The sequence below is a fragment of the Belonocnema kinseyi genome, chromosome 5 (assembly GCF_010883055.1).
Source record: "Belonocnema kinseyi isolate 2016_QV_RU_SX_M_011 chromosome 5, B_treatae_v1, whole genome shotgun sequence".
Classification (NCBI taxonomy): Eukaryota; Metazoa; Arthropoda; class Insecta; order Hymenoptera; family Cynipidae; genus Belonocnema; species Belonocnema kinseyi.
In genome coordinates, this window is record NC_046661.1 from 78686232 (window position 1) to 78710021 (window position 23790).

Here is a 23790-nt window from a genome sequence, read left to right on the forward strand (position 1 = left end):
TATCTAGTCGGGAGTGGTGCTGACTGAAAACAGATGATTTGGAGCGATTCGCGCGCCATATGTTGGTCATTCTAAGGACTTATTGAACTACCCTCGTATAACCCACTAAGCTACGGAAAGTAGGAGATTCATTTTTCAACTTTTATGTACAAATAGTACTTTTTGTCGTCATGGTATTTACCAGATATTTATCAAGGAATCGTTCTTATTATTTAATTTCTAAATTGTGAATTGGACTTTAGAAACTGGACATTGGAAATTATAAATTATAAATTGCAAATTAGAAACTTTAAGTTGTAAATATTGTATATTATAAATTGCACTTTCAAATTAAAAAGTTGTCAATTGTAAATTTAAATTCAAAAATTGTAAATTGTAAATTTAAGAGCTAAGTCTTTTAAATGAAAATTTTATATTTTAAATTGTAATTTTTAAATTGTTGCAAATATTATAAACTGGAAATTGGAAATATTGTTAATTAAAAATTCTGATTTGAAAATTAGAAATTAGAAATTGTAAGTTGTAAATATTGTAAGTTTAAAATTGACAACTTGGAGGTTGGAATATGGAAATTATAAGTTGAAACTATTATAAATTGCAAATTGCAAATTGTGATTGTCAGTGTTAAATATTGTAAATTAGAAATTGTGAGTTGTAAATATTGTAAATGATAAATGAATATTCTGCGCTGGAAATTGGAAACTGAAAATTGGAAATTGACGAAGTTATACATGTTGTAAATTGGAAAATGGAAATCCGAAATTAGAAATGATTTAGAAATTAAAAACTAGAAACTGACGATTGGGAATTATGGGAATAAGAATTAAAAACTGGTAAGTGTAAATTGTGTGATGTTAAACATGCAAATTGTAATATGTTGGTTATACATGTTGTAAAGTATTAATTTTACATTCAAAATTCTAAATTGTGAATTGGCAATTGAAAACGGACAATATTATAAATTTTAAATTGTCAATCATAAATTGTAAATTATCAGTTGTAAACTCGAAATAAGAATTTGTACGTTGTAAATATTTTTAATTGTAAATTTTTCTGCTTGTCATTTTCAGCCATTTGATTAGACAATAGAAATATTTCCAGGACGGATTAAAGTCTAAGAGCAACATTTATAAGTTTTGAAACATTAAAATAAGATCTAAACATTATATCAAAAAATATTAATAACAAATCTGTAGATATTTTTTGGGTGAACATATTTTGCCTTTTAATTCTTTTGGTAGCTTGTTTCGTTTGATTAATAATTTAATTTTTCTATTCTTAATGCTTAATGTTTGACCGAAAATTTTAATTTTTGATTTTTCATTATTTTATCAGTCTTCAAAATTTGAATTTTTACTTCTTCAATAAAATTTAAAAAGTTGCTCTGATTACCTTGTAGGGCCTTCAAAAAGTTATTATATATAACAATCAGTTATTATTATCCACAGCGAAGCGCGCGATGAGAATATGCCCGCCAGGCGGGCAGATTTTTTTTGTAACTATTAAATATGATATTGATTGTATTGTCTTGAATTAAACTTGATACATTTTTGAAAATTAATTTCAATATTAATTATAGTTAGAAAGTACTCATATATGTAAGTGGGTCATTGAATTTCTTTTTAGACGACATACTGCAGAATTATTAAAAGTCATTATTTCAATCATAGAATGAAGATAGAATCACCTAATCATCCCATGTGCTAGATTTTTTAAACTCTATTAATCAAACGATTGGTATCTACCCAATTTCAGTATCGTTGACTACAGACATTAGACATGTTGTATAATTATAAATGGTCTCATTTTGCATGAAGGTTTTTTTTTCTCTGTTCTTTTTATATATTTTAATTTCACTCCTATTTTAATTCTTTCGGTGGCAACCGATAGAAATTACAATTTGCAATTGAAATTCTATATTTATTGGCATTTCACATTTCCATTACACGATTTACAGTTTACAATAATTTATAATGTACAATTTACAATTAAAAATTTACGATTTACAAACGATAATTGATCATGGAAAATTTACAATTTACAATTGAAAGTTAACCATAGACAATTTAAAATTCATACTTTCCAAAATATATGCAACTTAAATATTACACTTTATTCACGATTTTAGATTGGTAATTTTCTATTACCAATTTACAAATTACAATTTTTAATTTACAATTTACAGCTTCCAATTTCAAAATTTAGAATATTTATAACATACAATTTCTAATTTGCAATATTTACAACTCCCAATATTTATAACTTTCAATCTCCAAATTACAATTATTAATTTCCAATCTCCAATTAACAATATTTTAAATTTACAATATTTTCAACTTATATTTTCTAATTTCCTGTTTCCAATTTACAATTCCAAATTTAGAATTTACAATTTACAACTTCAAATTTTTTATTCACAATATTTCCAATTCAAACAAATTTACAATATTTATAACACTCCAGGTCCAATTTGCAATATTTACAACATCCAAAATATATAACTTTCAATTTCCAATTTCCAGTCATTAATTTCCAATCTCCAATTTACCGTATTTGCAACTTACAATTTCCTATTCCCAGTCTTCAATTATTATTTTCTAAGTAAAAACTTCCAATTTTCAATTTCCCATTTACAATATTTGCCAATTTCATTTTACAATGTTCATTTTCCAAGTTACAATTCACAATTTAGAATTTTTAATTTCCAATTCCCCATTTCCTAATTATCTCATTTTAAATATATTTCTAACAGCTAAGTTTAAAGTGTGTCATAGAATTGCCAACAAAATCGATACTATATCGAACAGAAAGTTAGCTTCGCTACATAACCTAGGCAGTACAGATTTTTACCATAGTTAGATTTTTACTTACAGTTAGAAACTAAAAATTTACGATTTAAAATTTGTATTATTGAGAATTTAAGGAATTCAAACGAATTCAAGAAGTAGAAAGTGATTCATGTAATTCAAAATAATTCAAAAAGTAAAAAATTCCAATTTCCAATATTTATGGCCTACACTTTTCAGTTTCAGGTTTTTCAAGTTACAAATTAAAAATTTAAAGCGTTTGTTCAGAGAAAAAAGATTCGCAATTAAATCACCCATGCGTGCAGGTACTTTTAAAATAAAAATTGAAGCCCCCTAATTTTCAATTTGGAATATACAATACACATGTACAATTTTTTATTTCCAATTTGGAACTTACAGTTTGAAACAAAAAAACTTATGATTTACAATTTGTATTAAATAGAATTCGAGGGATTAAATAAGATTCAAGAAGTAGATAGTGATTCATGTAATTCAAAAGAATTCGAAATGTTTAAAATTGGCAATTTCCAATATTCACGGCCTGCAATTCCCAGTTTACAATAGGCAACCTAAAATTGACAATAAAAAAATTGTTGTCCGTAGAAAAAAGTTCCGCAATTAAATTTCCTATGCGTATAGGTACTTTTAAAATGTCTTGCTCTCTTAATTTCCAATATTTGCAACATATAATTTCCTATTTCCAGTTCACAATTTTCAATCTACAACTTACAACATAAAACTTAGAATTTACCTGAAAAAATTTACTTTTTTCTATTAACAATTTACAACTTAGAATTTACGACAAAAGAATGTGCAATTTACAATGTGCTGTTACGCCTTACAACTTACGACTCAAATGCAAGTATAGACCATGTTTAGTTTAACTCTCACGCTTATCTGGCAGAAAAATAAAAAGGCAAGCCCTGAGAACGGCACCTTTCGCTAAAGTCAGTTGGGTGTCGAGTGTCGAGAGTAAGTACTCGTCGAAGGGGATCCCTTCTTGTTCCGGTAACCCAGTTTCCTTTTCCCAACAACTCATGAGATAATAGTTCCTGTCCCCATAGATAATTACAATTTTCGATCAAATTCTCGTGGTGTACTTCGCAATCAGATATTACGAGAGAGTCAATCATTTTTGCCCAAGGGGATTTTAAAAGTATTGTTTTCTCATTTCTTACACCTATATCAAACCGATCATTTCTATTGTGTAATTGTAATTTTATTTATTTATGTAAGACTTCACTCTTGTCGTTATTTATATAAGATTTTGGCATAGCATTTCGATCGATACAGGTTTAAAGCCGCACTAGAAAAAATTAATGAGGAAACCAGTACGAGGTGGATACCAGTACGAAATGAATAATGGGAAAAGTGATTGGGGTTTAAAGCAAAAGTTCTAAAGCATTTTTTTATCAGTAGCAATTTTAAAGAGGAGTGTTATAATCATTTATTTCACCACTTACTTGCTTTTTTTTATTAAAAAATTTAAAAAACGTATTTTTAACATGACGTTGAAAATTTTGTCCACTGACAGATTATCAATTTTTAAGGACTTAAATTAATGTCTTCGTGAAAAGTGTGATTCGGTATGAGGTGATTGAGTTGTTGATAGGTTGAGATTGGGTAACAAACAAATACAATTATTGATAGTTTATTAGTCTACGATAGATGGTGTTCAAGGAATTCAAAAGAATCCAAGGAATTCAAGAGAATTCAAGGAATTCAAAAGGATTCAATGAATTCAAAATAATGTAAGGAATTCAAACAAATTTAAGAAATTCAAAAGAATTCCTTGAATTCAAAGAATTTTAGGAATTCAAGGAATTCAAAAGGATTCAAGAAATTGCAAAGGCATCAAGAAATTACGAAGAATGTAAGGAATTTCAAAGGAATCTAGGAATTCAAAGAATTCCTTGATTATTCCTTCATTTAAATTCAAGGAATTTAAATGGATTCATGAGATTTAAAAGGATTCACGAAGTTAAAAAATCAAAAGAATTCAATTTTTTTAGTTCAAAGTAATTCAAGGATTACAAATAAATTCAAGAAATTACAAAGAATTCTCAGAGCATTTAAAAGACTTGAAGGAATTTAAAAGGTCTCAAGAAGTTTAAATAGATTCAAGGAATACAACAAAATTCAAAAGAATTCATAAACATTCAAGTAATTCCAAACGAATAAGGAAATTGAAAAGAGTTCAAGGAATTCTCTAAGCATCTAGGAAGTAAAAAGTATTCAAAGGATTTCATAGGAATTAAGAAATTGAAAAGAATTCCAGGAATTCCAACGGAATGAAGATATTGAAAATAATTTAGGGAATTCAAGTAGATTGATGGGATATAAAAGAATTCAAGAAATTAAAAAATTACAAGAATTGAAACCAATTTTTTTAATTCAGAATAATTCCGAGTTTCAAATGGAATCAAGGAATTTAAAAGAATTCTCGAAGTACTGAAGACATTTCAGTGAATTCAAAATTTTTGAAGAAGATTAAAGTCATCTAAGGAATTCAAAAGAATTCATTAGGATTCAAGAAATTGAAAAGGATTCAAGGATTTCAAAAGGATTCATGGAATTCAAAAGGATTCCAGGATCAATGAATCAAAAAGAAATAAAAGAATTCTAGGAATTCCAAATGGATCAAAGAATTTAAGAAAATCAAAGAATTCAAGGAATTCTACAGGAATCATAGAATTTAAAATAATTCATAAAATTCCAAAAGAATTACGAATTTGAAAAAAATCACAGAATTCCAACAGAATTAAGAAACAGAAAAGAATTCAAGTAGTTCAAATAGAATCATGGAATTTAAAACAAATAAAGAAATTCAAACATCAAAAGAATTCAATTTTTTCTAACTTAAAAGGATTCAGAGATTGTAAACGGGTTGAAGGAATTCAATAGAAGGATTCAAGAAAGGATTCAAGAAGATTTAAGTGATTTAAGGAGTTCAAAAGAATTGAAAACATACGAAAAGAATTGTAAAGGATTCAAGCAATTCATAAGAGTTACAGGAATTCAAAAGAATTATTGAAAAATAAAGAATGAAAGGTTCTAATGTGTGCCCTAAGGGCTTACATCTTCCTTGTACCTCTCCCCTATTCCTTTTACACACTCCCTTGCTAGACAAGTGTTCACCACGTGGGCTGCCGAGGCTCTTCTAGAGTGTGAGGCGGAAATCGTATTCACAAGCAGAGGGAGTGGGTCTACACATCATGTCCTAGCCCTCACGACCATCGCTCTTTCTATTTATATGATATATACTTTAATTTTCAAATAAAAACCTTTTGTTTTCACAAGAAATCCAATTTAAAGTATTGGGAATTCGAGTTTACAAATTTTTTTGATATTCCAAATACTCTCTTTCAGTCCCCCTGTTTTCGGCCTTCCTAGAACTGCTGGCTCACGCAGTTTCTCAGGGGAGAGGGGCGAGAGTGGTTGCGACTATCGTCTTGAAAGGGCCGCGTGCGCGATTACTCAGTCAAGTATATTGTGCATCCAAGGCTATTTAATAGCAGCCCTCGAGACTGGACTGAAAGCGAGAGTTTGGTGTACTTCAAAATGGAAGCTACTCAAATTTACAGCACTCATTTCTGTCATTTTCATCTAAATTTTTTATTAATTTTAATTGTTCCAAGTTTTTAGATAATAATATTTGGATGACACTTTAATTAAATCAGCTTCTAACATATTTTTGGGTCAGATTTCTGTATTGAAGACATTTAAACACATTTCTTTTTCATTGCTATTTTTTTCTTTTTATGTTAAATAAAAATTAAAGTAATATCTGACCTTGAATTTACGTGGTCACGCGGCAAAGGTCGATTGCATGGATCTTCAAGGTCACACTGGCTTCGAAGGAAAACCTCGAGAAGGCCCATGAAAATCATAAAGGATGGGCCCCCGCATGTCGAAGCCAAAGTGGGTCCAGTGGCCGTAGTCAATGGGCAATTGCAGCTCATCTGTAAAATTAAAATCAAAATTGAAATTAAAAATTCAACCTAGTGTAAAATTGACAGTTGTATCCAATTGTTGTGATTATTATCATGACTTTTATTTTTTATTTGTAGGGCCGTCTGTCTGTCTCTCCATCCGATAGTCTGATATGGGGCCATTCAAAATCTACGTCACACTTCCAGGGAGAGGGAGGTGTCAGGCTTTATGAAGATTTTCCCATTTCCATTTTCAAATATACAATTTACAATTTGGACTTTCCTATTTCCCATTTCCTATTTTCAATTTCCAATATAAAAATATTTACAATATTTGCAACTTACCATTTCCAATTATTATTTTATAGTTTACAATTTCTAATTCACAATTTAGGAATTTTCAATTTCCAATTAATTATTTCTAAATTAAAATATTTTTGATATTTACAAATTACAATTTCCAATTCAAAATTTTCATTTCATAGTTTCTAATTTCTAATTCACAATTTATGATTTCTCATTTCCTATTTTCAATTTCCAATTCCCAATGATTAATTAAAAATGTTTACAATATTTAAAACTTACAATCTCCAGTTGAAAATGGTTATTTTTTGGTTTACAATTTCTAATTCACTATTTAAGAATTTTGAATTTTCAAATATCCATTTCCAATTTAAAATATTTACAATATTTACAACTTACAATTTATTATTCAAAATTCTTATTTTATCGTTTTCAATTACTAATTCATAATTTAATATTTCCAATTTCCCATCTCCTATTTCCAATTTAGAATATTTAGAATATTTACAACTTACAATTTCCAAATCGCAATTTTCATTGTATAGTTTCCAATTTATAATTCACAATTTAGAGTTTTAAATTTCCCATTTCCTATTTTCAATTTCCAATTCTCAATTTCCAATAAAAAATATTTAAAATATTTAAAACTTAGTTTTCAATTCCAAATTTTTATTTTATATTTTCCAATTTCTAATTAACAATTTAGAATCTAAAATTTTCCATTTTCAATTTCCAATTTAAAATATTTAGAATATTTACATCTTACAATTTCCAAAGCACAATTTTCATTGTACAGTTTCCAATTTCTAATTCACAATTTATAATTTATAATTTCCCATTTCCTATTATCAATTTCCAATTATTAATTGGCAATAAAAATATTTCCAATATTTACAACTTACGATTTTCCATTTTAATTTTATAGTGTCCCATTTCTAATTTACAATTCGCCTTTTTAGTTTAAAAATTGATCTATTTTGGTAAGAATTAAAATTTGGTAAGAACTAAAAAATTATTATTCGACTACTAGGATAAAAGTTGAACTTCTTTGTTAAAATTTTCTCTTGCTGTTGAAAATTCACAATTTCAGTTGATAAATCAACTATATTGTTGCATATTTATTAATTTTGTTCAAAATTTAACTTAGGTGAAGGTCACAGTATACGTGACCTTAGTTCCAGTAATCGCGATGACAATTTTCTTGCTTTTTGTTTAATTTCAATGGATGTAATTACTATTTTCTATTATGAATTGCTAAAAATAAGTGAGTGTTATCATTAAGTGTTACTTTTAATATATTCTTTGTAACAATATATTCAAATCATAACGAAGTTTCGCGATTACTGGGTGCGTCACAATTACTCGGACGTTTACCTTATTTTCTTTAAACGCATTTGGTTAAATTCAATGCATTTACAAATTCAATTAGTTTCTAGAAAATGTAATTATTTTTTTAGTTAAATTTTAACTATTTTGTGGAAAATGTTGTTTTGGTTGTTAAGAATTAATTATTTTTATTTTGAAATTCAACTATTTAGTTGAAAATTCATATATTTTGTTGAAGATTTATCTCCTTCGGCTGACTTGAACGTTTGATTTAAAATTAAAATCGCTTATAACAATTTTCTTAGGAAATCCAATTTTTAGTTGAAACTTTATGTACTTGTTTGGAAGTTGAGTGTATTTGTCAAAAATTAATTTTGTTTAGTCGAAAACTCTTCTTTTTCTCAACTGCAAATTAATCTACCTTGTTAAAAATTCATTTTATTGGTTGAAATTGAAATATTTCGATAAGAATTACTTTTTTTATTGAAAATTTTTTAAAGTGAAAGCTTGACAACTAGATTTTTTTGGAAATACATCCTTGGTTGAAATAAAATTAAAGCATGGTATTGAGAAATAATTTTTTTTTAATGAAAATTACATAAATTTTTACATGAACTTTTAATAATATTAGTTACATTTTAAGCCAAAGAGATGAATTTTTGACCAAAATAATGAATCTTCAAAAAAATGCATTTTTGACAAAAGAGTTTACCCGAAAAATAATTTTTTAACCCAGGAGATTATATTTCTAAAAATGGAATATTTAAATTTTCAACTGAAGAAACGAATTATCAACCAAAACAAATTTAACTATCTAGCTGAATTTCTGACAAACAAAAAGATGACTCTTTAACGAAACAGTTAAATTTGTAACGCAAAAGATGAATTTTTCAGAATCAAATTTAATATTCTACCAAAAAAAGAAACACGAATTTTCAACAAGATACATCAATTTTCAACAAAATCGTTGAATTTTTATGCCAGAAAGATGAATGATCTACAAAACCATAGCATTTTTAAACCGAAAATATGATTTTTTTTTACAAAAAGCTAATTTTTTATAAAAAATTAACATGTTCATAACAATAGCTCAATGTTAACTAAATAGTTAAATTTAAACCAAAAGTATACATTTTTAGCCAAAAAATTAATTTTTAACCGAATAGTTCAAATTTCCATAAAATTGTCGAATCTTCGACCCAAATAGATTAATTTAGAACAATGACAATTCAGACAAATCAAATTTTGTATTTGAAATGGTAATTTTTCGAGCTAGGAAAGGGAAGTGGAAAATTCTGTCGCACTCTATCCCTTTTACAGCTTTATGCTAGGATAATTTAAGTTAAGGCTAGGTTTTCAATTTTGAAAAAATAAAACCAAAATTGAAAAAAATGTAATTAATACTATTAGAATCCCTATCAGTCTCTGTCAGAATTATTTTGTTTTAAAATTATAATGTAGACGTCTTTTATATTCATTGATCAAATTTGATTTATGTCGATGAAAAACGTTTTTCTGTTTAAAACAAGTGTTCAAAATATTACGAATGAGCATAACTTTCTTAATCTTTAATAAAGGGTATTAATATTACAGGTCAATAGATTTGCATCGGATGAAAGAATTTATTTCGTTATTGTATGAATTTTGAATTATTTCAGTGAAAAAAATTTGACTATAAAACACCGTTTTTTTCAAATATTACGTATTACCATAGCTTCCTTTACTATTCAATAATAAAATGTGTCAATATTATAAGCCAATCAATTCGTCTCGAATTAACACATCTTTTCTATTCTTAAAACGACTTGAAATTATGAGAATCAGACAATTTTTACCATAAAAATCGATTTTCAAAATGACATAAATGATCATAACTTCTTTACTCTATAATAAAATGTAATAATATTATCTGTCAATCGATTCGCCTCGAGCCAAGGAATCTTTTTTATTCTTGCATCAAGTTTAAATTATGTGAAAGAAAAAAGTTTTACTATAAAATCGTATTTTCAAATATTATGAGAATGAAAAAATTTTCACTATAAAAATCACACTTATATTTGTACTAGTCTTAAACAACAAAAAGCTGCTGTCTACATAAAAAATGCTACATTTTTGGATTTTACATAAAGAAAGATACTTATCGATTTCAGTAAAAATGTGCAGTTACGCTTATTTATACAATTTTAGCTTTTTGGCCTGGAAATACCGTATCTGCCATAAAAATAGTTAAATAATGAAAAGTAACTCGGTTTTTAACTCTTGTTTTTTCGCTTAAATGCGAACAAAATTAATGGAGCGCAAAAAGAAAAATCATTTGCTTTTGGTCAAATAGTCTACTATTATATTTTGGGTTATGAATTCATCTCGTTTGATTAAAAATTCTACTATTTAGTTGAAAATTGTTTTATTTTGTTAAAAATGCAATTATTTTTTAAAGACTTTTTTTGTCAGAAATTCATTTAATTGGTTCAAAATTCATCTATTCCATTGTTAGAAAATTAAACTATTCGGTTGAAAATGAACTTTTTTCTTAAAATTCGATAGTTTTATTTTAAATTTAACTAGTTGGTTAAAAATTTAACTATTTTCATGAACGTGTAACTTTTGAGTAGCAAATTAACTGATATGTTCAAAATTTGGTTGGAAATTGATTTATTTTGTTAAAAATTCGTGTTTTTTGGGTGAAACATTAATCTTCATTCTATAAAATTCGTCTTTTTGTCAAAAATTCGAGTGTTTGGTTGAAAATTTGTCGTTTTTATACATACGTTTTTTAACGATTTATATCTTTGCTTTAAAATTTGATTTTTTTGGTTCAAAATTATAGTTTTGAATTGAAAATTTCATTATTTTGTTAAAATTGGAACTATTTAGTTAAAAAGTCTTTTTTTTTGTCAGAAATGTAGAGATTTGTTTTAAAGTTGAACTATAATTGGTAAAAAATTAATTTATTTTGGATGATGACTCATCTCTTTATTTGCAAATTTAACTATTCCTTTATAGAAAATTAATCTTCTTAGTTAAAAAATCATCTTTTAGGTTGAAAACTTTTGTTGAAAATTATTTTTTTTGCAAAATCCATCAGCTTAACAGAAAATTCCTCTTGTTATTTCAAAATATAAATATTTTGTTGAAAAAATCCTTTTTTCGGTTAAGAAGTAATTTTTAACTAATCATTTAAATACTATACTATTCTTACTTGAATAACATTTTTTAAAGAGAAAATCGATCTTTTCTGGTTGAAAATTCATGTATTTTTTTAATTTGTCTTTTTTGGTGGACAATTGATTTCTTGACTGAAAATTCATCCTTTTGATTAAAAATGCAACTGTACGGCTCTACATTCATTTATTTTGGTTGAGGATTCATCAGTTTTAAAGAAAATTAAACTATTCGGTTGATAATTAATTTTTCGGCTAAAAATTTATATTTTTGGTTTAAAATTAACTATTGAGTTAACATTAAACTATGTTTTATGAAAACGTAACTTTTTGGTAGGAAATGAACTTTTTTTGTAAAAATAGATCATATTTTCGGGATAAAAATTCAACCGTTTTGTAGATCGCCCGTTTTTTTGGAAATAAAATTCAACGATTTTGTTGAAAATTCGTGTTTTTCTTTTTTGGTAGAACATTATTCATTATTCTGTAAAATTTGTCTTTTTGGTTAAATTTCAACTGTTTGGTTAAAAATTTAACTGTTTGGCTAAAAACTTATCTTTTTAGTTGAAAATTCAAATATTCGGTTGAAAGTTGAACATGTTTTTTTTAAACAAGTTTCAATGTTATAGTGGAATTGTATGGATTTGATTTAGTTAGATATAAAAAATATAAACTAAAACATTATTATAAATTCATATTTTTTAAATATTTATTTCTTTCATTTAAAATTTAACGTTTTTTTTAAATTTTCACTTTTTGGTTAAAAATTATAGCTTTGAATTGAAAGTTTTATTATTTTGTTGAAATTGCAACTATTTCATTAAAAGGTCATATTTTTTGTCAACAATTGAACCACTTGGTTAAAAGTTGAACTGTTTGGTTAAAAATTAATTTTTTTAGTTGATGCTTCATCTCTTTGCAAAATCCGTCATGTCAGTAGGAAATTCCTCTTTTTGGTTGAAAATGTAAATATTTTGTTGAAAATTCATTTTTTCCGTTAATAATTAATTTTTGCAACTAATAATTCAAACACTATTCTATTTTTAGTTGAAAATTTATTACCTTTTTTTTTAATCTGTCTGTTTTATGTCGAAAAAATTGATTTCTCGGTTCTAACATTTAATTGAAAATTTTATTGTATTGTTGAAATTGCAACTATTTGGTTAAAAAGTCATCATTTCGTGGGTCAGAAATTCAGCTACTTGGGTAAAAATTTATTTTTTTTGGTTGATGATTCATCTTTTTGGTAGAAAATTGAACTATCCCATTTTTAGAAAATTAATCCCCTGGGTTAAAAAATAATCTTTTGGACTGGATTCTGGTCAAAAATGCATTTTTTAATATTAATTATTTTTTTTGAAGTTTTGGTTCTCAACCTTTGGTTGAGAATGTCGAAAGTTTGTGTAAAAATTTGCGTGGGGCCCTGATCGTAAGGCCCAAACGCCCAAGGCCCAAATAGCTCAGTAAAGAATGAATGGAATTGCAAGATTCGTATGTAACAACCGGAGGTGGCTTGTAAACAGCATCTTGTTTTCTTTTAGTTTTTTTCTTCCTTTCTTTTTCATGATGTGAGTGGAATAAGATTGTAAGATTGTAGGGGAACTATTATAGCCTCGAGTGCAATTGGTTCAGTTTACAACTGGAAATCGCATGTGTAGACGCATCTAAATTCTAGAATAGTGGTGATCCAATTTGAGAGGGAAAAGGAAAGAGTGAAGGGTTAGGAATAAATTGAAGAGAGGGATGTTAGAGGGGAGGGTGGAGCGGGATTGACTGGGAGCTCTTCAGCTTCACTTAGGTAGTTGGCTTTCTAGCACAACTTGCCCGGCCCCCTTATCCTATTCTTACGTGTACCAAATTGTGCAATAATTTTACCGGCAATAGTTTCCTTTTCCTATAATTCTTGAAGATTCGCTTGTGAACTTCTTATACTAACTGGGTGTTCCCAAAGACCGGACATGCGTCGCTCTGGTGGCCTTTCGGTTACGACATGAATGCGGTAGTCCCGGATTCGGAATTGATTTTATTGCAGTAAATATATATGATTTTATCTTTCTCTAAAAAATATGTGTGTCAGGAAAATCTCGAAAGAATTGTTGTCGCTTTTCGTCAATGTCGATTGGGGAATTGGCAGAATGGAAGGAAGAAACGTCGCAAAATTCACACGCATAATTGAGTTTCATTTGAAGGTCAGCGACAAAGAATGTCACTTAACGGTAAAATTTTATTATTAAATTTTCAGTTAAAATAGTTTTCAATCGAAGAAAATGGAATTTTTAATAAAATAGTGAATAATAAGTATTAATAATAAAATTAATATTAATAATAATCAGTGAAAAATTAAATTAACAATTAATAATTAATTAATAAAAAAATATTTTATATGAATCCAAAATTTAAAAACATTCAACAAGAAAGTTTAATTTTCAACCAAAAAATATTATTTAATCCATAAAGAAAAAAAGTATAATCAAAAGACGAGTTTTTGACTAAATAAGTAAAGTTTCAAGAAAATAGTAAAATTTTTAACAAACAAAAAGAACTTAAACGAGAAATCGAGAAAAAGGCGAAATTTCTTGAAACATGGTTGAAAATGCAACTACTCAGTTAAAGTCTAACTACTTTGTTCAAGCTTAATTTTATTCTTTTGAAGATTTAACTATGTTTTTAAAAATTCTTTTTTTTTTGAAATTAATCATTTTTCAATGAAAATTCAACTTGGTTACAACTAATTTGTTACTACTTTGTTAAAAATCAATTTGATTGATTTTGTTACTGCTTTGTTAAAAATTCATTTTATTAGTTAAAGTTGAACTATTTTGTTTAAAATTGACCTTTTTTTTTTAATTTTTTCTTTAACTGAAACTTAAACTATTCCGTTTTTGGGGAAAAATTAATCGTTTTTATTGTAAAATTCAGCTAGTTAGTTGAGAATGTAAGTATTTCCTGAAAATTTATCTTTTTTGTATGAATTTAACTGTTTATTATTAAAAATTCAACCAATTGGTTGAACGATGAACTACTTTGTAAAAAATTAATTTTATTAATTTACACTTTAAATATTTTATTCAAAGTTTGCTTTTCTTTGGTTAAAAATTAATTATCTTAACTGAAAATGAAACTATTACATTTTTTTACTAAAAATTGATCGCTGTTAGTTAAAATTTTAACTATTACATTTTTGCTTGAGTATTCATCTTTTTGGCTGATTTAGATTTGAGCTAATTTGTTAAAAATTCATTTTATTGATTGAGAATTGAACGATTTTTTTCAAAGTTTGCTTTTCTTGTTGAAAATTAATTTATTTAACTGGAAATTGATCTATTATGTTTTTGGTTGAAAATTTATATTTTTTTGTTGAAAATTTAACTATTTTTTTCATGGAGAATTCATTTTTTCTTATTAAACATTCACCTACTTGGTTCAAAGTTAAACTACTTTGTGAAAAATCCATTTTATTATTTGGAAATTAAACTTTTTTTGTTGTTGAAAACTTATATTTTCGGGCTTAAAAGTCAACTGTTTTCTAAAACATCAGACTTTTTTAATTGGAAAAATCAACTTTTTCGTTGAAAATTTATCTATCTTCCATTTTAAGTTCCTTTATCAATTTTCCTCTTCCACTCCAACCTTTTTTTCCTTTCTTCTTCTCTTGTCCTTTTCCTCTTCACTTGAACTTTTTCTCTTCACTTGTTCATTTCCTCTTCAGTTCGCCTTTTCTTCTTCACTTGTCCTTTTTCTCTTTACTTGCTCATTTCCTCTTCACTTGTGCTTTTTATCTTCACTTGTCCTTTTCCTCTTCACTCATCAATTCTTTCTTCACTTGGTTATTTATTATTCACGTCAAGTTATACTCTTGACTTTCCCTTTTCCTGTTTAATTTTGCCTACAAAGTCAATATATCTCTTTTTCTGTTGAATCTTCCCTTCCCATACGCTTTATTGTTTTTTTCACCTTTTCCTTTTTGATTTCTCCTTCAAATTTTTTTTACGTTTTTCCTATCCTACTTTCCCTTATTCACTTTTCCCCTTCCATCATAATCTCTTTTATATAGATTTTTCTTTTCCACTTTCACTTCCACCTGTTTTATCCTTTCCTCTTAGACTTCAACCATCTATTCCCTTTCCTTTGCAGTTATACTTTTTCTCCGCAACTATCCACTTATTCTTCACTTCTCCTTCTCCTCATCACTTGTTCTTTTCTCCTTCACTTCTACTTTTCCTCTTTTGTTGCCCTTCTTCTCTTAATTTGTCTTTTTCTCTCTTCATTTATCCTTTTTGTGCTTCATTTCCCCTAACTAAATTAAAATTACTCTCTCCGTTTTCAATCTCCTTTACCATATGCTTTTTTTGCTACCTTTTCCTCATTCATTTCTATCTCGCACTTGTCTTTCACGTATTTCCTATTCCTTTTTCCCCTTTTGAATTTCTCCTTATTCAATACTTCCTTTAAATTTCAATTTTTTTATAGATTCTTCTTTTCCTCTACCACTTCAACATTTTTCTTCCTACCTTTTCTTTTTTTTCTTTTTATTTATCCTTTATTCTCCTCATTTTTCCTTTTTCTGTTTAATTTTTCTTACTGAAATCGAAATATCTCTATCCTTTTCAATCTTCCCTTACCACATGGTTTCTTTTTTCTTCCACCTTTTACTCTCTTATTTATCCCTCACACTCTACTTTTACGTTTTTCTTATCCTTTTTTTTCTTATTCAATTTCTACTGGATGCATTTTTCCCTTACATTTTAATCTCTTTTTTAACTAAAATTTTCTTTTCCTGTTTCACTTCAACCTTCTTTTCCTTTTATCTTCACTTTAACCTTCTTTCCCTTTCCTTTCCACCTTTCCTTCTTCTCTTTACTTGTCCTTTTCATCTGTACTTATACTTTTTCTCTTCACCTGCCCATGTCCTTTTCCCTTCTCCTTCCCCTATTCACTTGTCCTTTTGTCATTTAATTATACTTTTCCTCTTTCCTTGTCCTTTTTTTCTTTATTTGTCTTATATTCTCTTCACTTCTTCTTATTATGTTTAATTTCCACTACCCAAAGCAATATATCCCTCTCTCTTATCAATCTTCGCTTAATATATTCTTTCTTTTCTCTTCCACCTCTTCGTCATTGATTTCTTCCTCACACTCTTCTTTTACGTTTTCCCTAACCTTCTTTCCCTTTTTCACTTTCTCCTGAATCAATTTTTTCCTTTCATTGTAAGCTCTTTTATAGATTCTCCATTTCTTCATCCACTTCAACCTTTTCCTCCTTTCCTCTTCACTTGCTCTTTTTCTCTTCACATAAATTCTCTTCACCTAAATCGATGTATCTTACTTATTCAATTTCATCCTTCTATTTTCCCCAGAAGGAATAATTTCCTTTTTCTTTCCACTTTCATGATAGATTAAGTTCTAAGAGGTTCACTCTCACTGATGATTTCATGAATCATCTGCTACCTGTGGATGAATTGGCATAGTCGGTAACATAATACGACTTCGCAACTTCTGATGTGTATGTACTCCTTTTATAATACCGTTACGTTCACTGACCGAGAACTGTACGTCGCGTCGTGCCGAGATATCGATTACGAAAATCACGTAGTTCATTTTTTTTTCTTCGCTCTTTCCTCCACTTTACTTGAGATAGAACGATCACCATCGGAAACTAGAGTATGTAAGTTGCGTCCTCGGCCGAAAATCAGCCGACACTTAGAATTTACCAATAAGGAAAGAGTCTTCAGTCCATACTCGTTAAAAAAGGTATAAAATGAAAAAAATATTTCTTAACAGTGTGGAAAAATTCATTTTATGCTTCAATAGGTATTTCAAATGAGCCAAAGTAGGGAAGGACGTCTGTGGAAGGTAAAACAGTAAGGAAGAGTAATTAAAAATAAAAAGAGGAAGGGAAGGAAGAAGCTGGTGAAAACTTAGGTAGAGAAGAAAGAACAGAAGAGAAAAAGCCAGGGAAAAAAATATAGGGAGGAAAAATAGTTTCTTTCCTTAACTTTTTCATTCTTACGCTACCATTTTTTTTCTTCACTATTTTATTTCCTTTATTTCTTCCTTTATTATTTTGCCCATATTTTTCATTTCAAATCGTGTAGAAAATATGAAAAGGCAGATAAAGCAAAGAAAACATAGCAAGGGACAAAGTGGAAAGAAAAATAAAATAGAAGAGAGGAGGAAATTAGAGAAATGAAGGTAAATGACAAATGAAGAAACGAAGAATAAATAAGAGCAAAGCTAATGTAAAAGACCTACATAAGCAAAATTTCCCCTTCGATTTTCTTTCATCATTTTAATGTAAAATTATAATATTTTTATGATAAAAATTCTAGAGTTTCTTAACCTTTGACTTTCAAACATTTAATTAAATTTTTTATTTCAAATTATCAAATAGTAATCTTTTTGAATTTAAAATTCTTTTATTTGAAAAGATTTTATTTTTGTACGCTTTTGATGAAAAATAATATAATTTCAATTCCGTTCAACTTTCAATGAACCAGGTTTTAAAATTCTAATTTAAAAATATTCAATTTTTAACATTATGAAATTATCCTACTTTGAACATTTTATTCTAAAATCATTTTGATAAAAAGAGATATTTCGGGTTTCACCCGTGTAAAAAACTACGAATTGTTTGCTGACGTTTCGTGAACATTGTAGTTATATCTTCAGAGCTAACCTGAAACTGAGGTATCAGGTAATTAAAAAATTTAATTTTTCGAGAAATTCATTATTCGGGAATTTTATTGTACAGGAATTTTTGAATTCAGTAATTTTACAGTATTAGCAATTTTATTTTTTAGGATTTTTCAGTAATTCCTTAAACTTACTTAAAAATAATATCTAAGAATATTTTTTTAATTATATAACTAAACAGATTTTTAAAATTTCTCATTAGTTTAGAAATTGAGGAAGGTTTGCCTCATCACTGAGTTCGTCGCCATTGGAACGAGTCTTACATAAATGAAGAAAACTGGTGCACGTTTCTACGATAATAATCAAGATCCAGACGATGTGTATAATGTGTTAAATGCAACTTTTCCATAAAAGACATTCGAATACAAAAACACGTATATTTATAATTATTTATTACTTTTCTCATTCCCATCACTCTTCATAACTCCCCTCATGTAATCAGGAACCAATTTAAATTATCAGAATATTTATACATTTTTTTTATTTATATCTATTTGAAAATGAAAATTTCAATTACAGAGAAAAATTAGTGTCAAATTATTATTGTTTATAACGATCCTCCCATAGATAATTGCTAGAAAGTTGCGGTTTTTCTGGAATTTTTAAGTTTGCTTTGGCTTTTTAGTTATAAAACAAATAATAAATAAGCATTAGAGAGAATCATTTCTCAATCAATCTTTTTCTTTTTTATGAAGATATTATTTCTGAAATAAAATCATATTAAATATAAATTTTCCCTAAAGTATATTTATAATAATGTTTATTATTTGTTCCTAAATAAGGTCAAATAAAACAAAAAATTTCAAGAAAAACTGCAACAATCTAGTATTGCACTGAGAGAAGATGGTTACAAACAATAATACATTGTTTAAATAATTATGTTTCTTAACTTCCATGAATTATTTTCTCACTAAGTAAAAACTAGGGAAAAAGTTGAAGAATTCAGAATAAATTGCAACTTTTTGCATTAATATAAAAATATGATTAGAAAACAATAATAATTTGTTGAAACAATTACTTTTTACTAACTTGAATTACTTACTGTCTCATTGTGATGGAAAACTAGACAAAAAGTGAAAAGTTTCAGAAAGAACCAAAACTGTCGACTATTCTTATGAGGGAAGATAGGTATAAACAATAATAATTCGGTAAACAATTAGGTTTGTGAAATTGCAATTATTATTACCTCGCTATAAGTGACAAATGAATAAAAAGTTGAGTTTTTCGGAAAAACCCGCCTTTTTATTGTATTATTCAAAATAATAAGTAATTGTTTAAAAAAATTATTTTTGTTAACTTATTGATTATTATATCATTCTTATTGAAAAGTGGACAAAGTGGAACATTTTTGTCAAAAACTGCAACTTTCTATGTTTATTCTAAGAGAATATATCTAGTTATAAGTAATAATGAATTTTCAATAAATAGTTAATTCCTGAAATAAAAATACAGGCATTATAAAATATCCCAAACTATAAAATTTCCGAATTGTAAAATTCCTTAATCTCAAAAATTACAAAATATACTTATTAATAAATTAATAATAAAACCAAATATTATGAATAAATTTAAAAATATGTTTATATCAAAAATTCACGAAAATAAAAATTCCCGGCATTTTATATTACAAAAATTTAAAATTACTGAAATGAAATTCTAGACACGAAGAAATGTCGGAATCTAAGCATTTAAGAAATTGTTAAATAATAAATAAAATACTTTATTTGATTAAAATATTTTTGATTTTATGTATTATTTTATATTCTGGTAATTATTAAAGAAATTTTTTAATTATTCAGATTTAGGAATTTTATTATTTATTTTATGTCAGAAATTCTATTTCGGCAATTTTCCTTATTGGGAGTTTTGAAATTTGGTAATATTCTGCACACCCAGGAATTTCCAAATAATAAAATTTCCGAATACTAAAGTTCCCGAATAATAAAATTTCAGAATAAAAAATTCCTTATTAATAAAATTTCAAAATAAAAAAATTCCGAATTTGAAAATTCCTGAATAATAAATTTCCCACATAAGATTTCCGAATAATAGAATTCGCGAAAAATAAAATTTCATAATAACAAAATTTCAGAATTAAAAGATTTCCGGCTAATAAAATTTCCGAATAATAATATTCCCGAAATTGGAAGATTTCCCAATATTACCATTCCCGCACAATTTATAATATTGCGGAATTTAAAAATTCGCGAATAATAATGTTCCCGAATTGGAAAACTCCCGCATAATAAAATCCCCGAATAGTGAAATTTTCGACTAATAAAATTCCCAAATTAGAAAATTCCTAATTCCAGAGTTTCTGTGATATCACGAAATTGAAAAAAATCCTTAAGTAAATTTGTCGACTCGAGATAATTTCCGAATCTAAACTTTTGAGAAAATATTTTGGTAATTTTATAGTGTCAGATATTTTATAAGTTCAGTAATTTAATTTCAGTAATTATCAACCATCAGGGATTCTCAAATTCGGTAATACTAAAAGCTGTCGAAAATTTTCCAATTCGCAAATTTTAAATGGACGGCGATTTTATGAATTCGAATATTTTCTATTTAAAATATTTTTAAAATCTTTTTAAATCGGTCCAAAAATTAAAAAAAAAAACTTTTAAATTTGAAGTGCGCTTTAATATTAAATAATTTTTAAAATTAAGTTTTCAGAGGAAATACATTTGACATATAATTTTATAATTTATTTATACATCGTTCAACTGTAATTTTATCATTTACATCATTTGCAATATACGAGTACTATTATACTGGGTTATATACCATTATAACTTAGGATACTATCATTAATTTCATAATATCAGATAATATTAAAAGTTTTTATTATGAGTGATTTTTTTGACGGACGTCTACTTTCACCTGGCCTTCATTATTAATTTGGTTAAATTACTAGGCTTTCATAAATAATTCGGGCATTGAAACATATTTCTATAGTTGGCAATGAATACTCGAATCAGTAGAGCTTGAAGGACGAAAAAAATAGCATTTCATTAACAATGTACAAATGACGATCTAATCTTAATTGTGCATTTAATTAATTCAAATAAATTTGCTTAATTAAAATGTAATAAAAAAATTACTAATTGAATGCTCTACATAAATTTTTTGTATTATTGTAAAATAAAAATGCTACTATTAACGAACCATCACTTTTGGTTGACGACCGTAGGAAATAGGGCAATTTTCCACGAAAAAATGATAATAATTTTAAAAAATAATAAATATTCATTTTCAACAAAAAAGTTGCATTAAAAACCAAGTAGTTTAATTTTCCAGTAATAAAACTGTCTTTTAAACTAAAAATGAAATCGTCAAATTTTCAATTGATAAAATGAATTTTCAAAAAAAAGACCAGTTTTTAGCAAAAAATAAATATTTTATAACCAAGCGGTTGCATCAAGAAAGAAATAAACGAATTTTCAAACATGAAGGTGAAAATTTAACCAAAAACATTTTATAAAAACATTTTATTGCCCCTTGTGTCGTTTTTCCCAAAAACATATTTGTTTATTTTGAATGTAATTTTTTACGATTCAAAAAATAAATAAAATCCAATACGCATCCTACCAAAAATTAATAATGAAAAATTTTCAGATGTTTTTTGGATGAATAATTTCTGTCGATTAATTTTTTTTCGCGCTTTAATTTCTTTTTTCACAACTTTTTTATTTAAAAAATTAGATTTTTGGATAAACGACAGAAGCTACGAAATAAATAATTAGACAAAATTTATACGTTAAAAGAAGAACTGTACGTTTTTTATTGATTATTTTTCGATAGGATGTGTAGCTTACGTTTTAATTGTGAAATATAACATAAAAAATAAAAAAAATAAATTTGTGGAAAAACGACGCAAGGTACGAAATAAACATAATAGAAAAATGTTGTTCATCCTGAAAGAATCTCTCATTTTTATTATTAATAATTTTTTGATGGAACGCTTGGTTTTTATTTTAATCATAAGAAATAAAAATTTGCCAAAAATTAAATTTTTGTACAAATGACACAATCGATGAAAAAATTAATAGCCAAAAGTTACTCATCCAGAAAAGAGCTAAACATTGGCCATGAATAATTTTTTGATAGGACGCGTTGTTTTTGTTTAATTGGCGAAAAATAACATTTATAATAAAGAAATTAAATTTTCTTAAACACGACAGAAGGCATGAGAAAAAAAAATTATTACTGAAAAGTCGTTCGCCGAAAAAGGATCTACAAATTTGTTATTAATATTTTTTAGATAGGAAGAATAGATTTTCTTCAAATCATACAAAATGAGATAAAAATATAAAAAATACATTTTATGGGAAAACCACACAAAGAGTCGAAAAAAAATGAAAAGACAAAAGTTTTTCAACTCAAAAAGACCTAGAAATTTTTTTATAAACTATTGTTATAAAAATATAATAAAAATTTTAAAAATTCCATCGGATTTGAACATTTTTAATTTCGAAACATTATAAATCCAAAAAGTGGAAACTAATTAACATCTTGCAAAAGATGTTTAATTATTTTAGGAAAAGATTAAAGTTTACGTCAATTCTTTCACAATTTGAAATTCTTCAGAAGATGATACAAGTATCTTTATTAAATTTAATTACTCGAATAACTTACCACACTTGCGATAATTAAATTTTCTGAAATTTTGCGCAATTTTTTCGTGTAACATTTATATTTATATGAGAGTGTAATAAAGTGACGAACGGATTCTTAAACGCTGATAATTAAGACAATTTAATTAATTGAAAATGAATAGTTATTTTTAGCCGCCTTAATGAAAGCGAATTTAACGCTTTATTGCTCAAGTTTTCATTCATAAAGAATTTATTAATTAACAATTTATCCCAGCTCTACTTACTTTTTAATTTCAATTTCTTATTTTTTATCTAATATCATTTTCATTTTTATTCAAAGGAATAAAAAGCTTTCAAAATTATTCGATGAAAAATTCTATTCTTATCTGCCTCCCTTTGCTGTAAACCTTAATAGTATATTCAAAGAAGAAAAATCGAAATGCATAATAATAATTAATTAACTGCCGAAAATTATCAACTTTAAATAACTTTCCTTAAAAATTGTCTCAGAACTAAAAATAAAAAGTCTATTTGTCTCTTTTTTTTCTCTTAAAGGTGTTTTCAAATTGCATAGTAAATAATCGTCAATTAAAGTCCTCGACTTAAAATCTAAAAAAAGGGCATTTTAAACTACGATGTCTAGCTAGATAGGAATCAGTTATTTATTGCCTGTTCAGCAAAAAAGGCACTTGGTCATTGATTTTTTTTTATACTTTCAAATTAAAAATGGCAATGGAAAAAATATATTAAAAAATAAAAGTACTCCTGAATGAATAGTAATTTTCCTAATTTACCAGAAACTGACCCCGTTTTTATTCGAAGAATGTAAACAAGTATTTTAATTGCTAATTTCGAAAGACTAAAGGAATTAACTTTGAAATATTTTTCTTGCCTGATTTTAATTATAATAATTATCTCATTACATTTCCCATGAAGTTTTCAGTACGATTTTATGATTCTTTTTTTGCACA

At 26.6% G+C, this 23790-nt stretch overlaps 1 protein-coding gene across 1 annotated transcript in view; it reads right to left on the minus strand.

The window, feature by feature from the left end:
- LOC117173229 (glucose dehydrogenase [FAD, quinone]-like) overlaps positions 1-23790 on the minus strand; it is a 68121-nt gene that overhangs the window by 41556 nt on the left and 2775 nt on the right. Inside the window, exon 2 of the mRNA XM_033361691.1 lies at positions 6600-6769. Coding sequence (XP_033217582.1) covers positions 6600-6769 — 170 coding nt within the window. The remainder of the gene's footprint in view (positions 1-6599; positions 6770-23790) is intronic.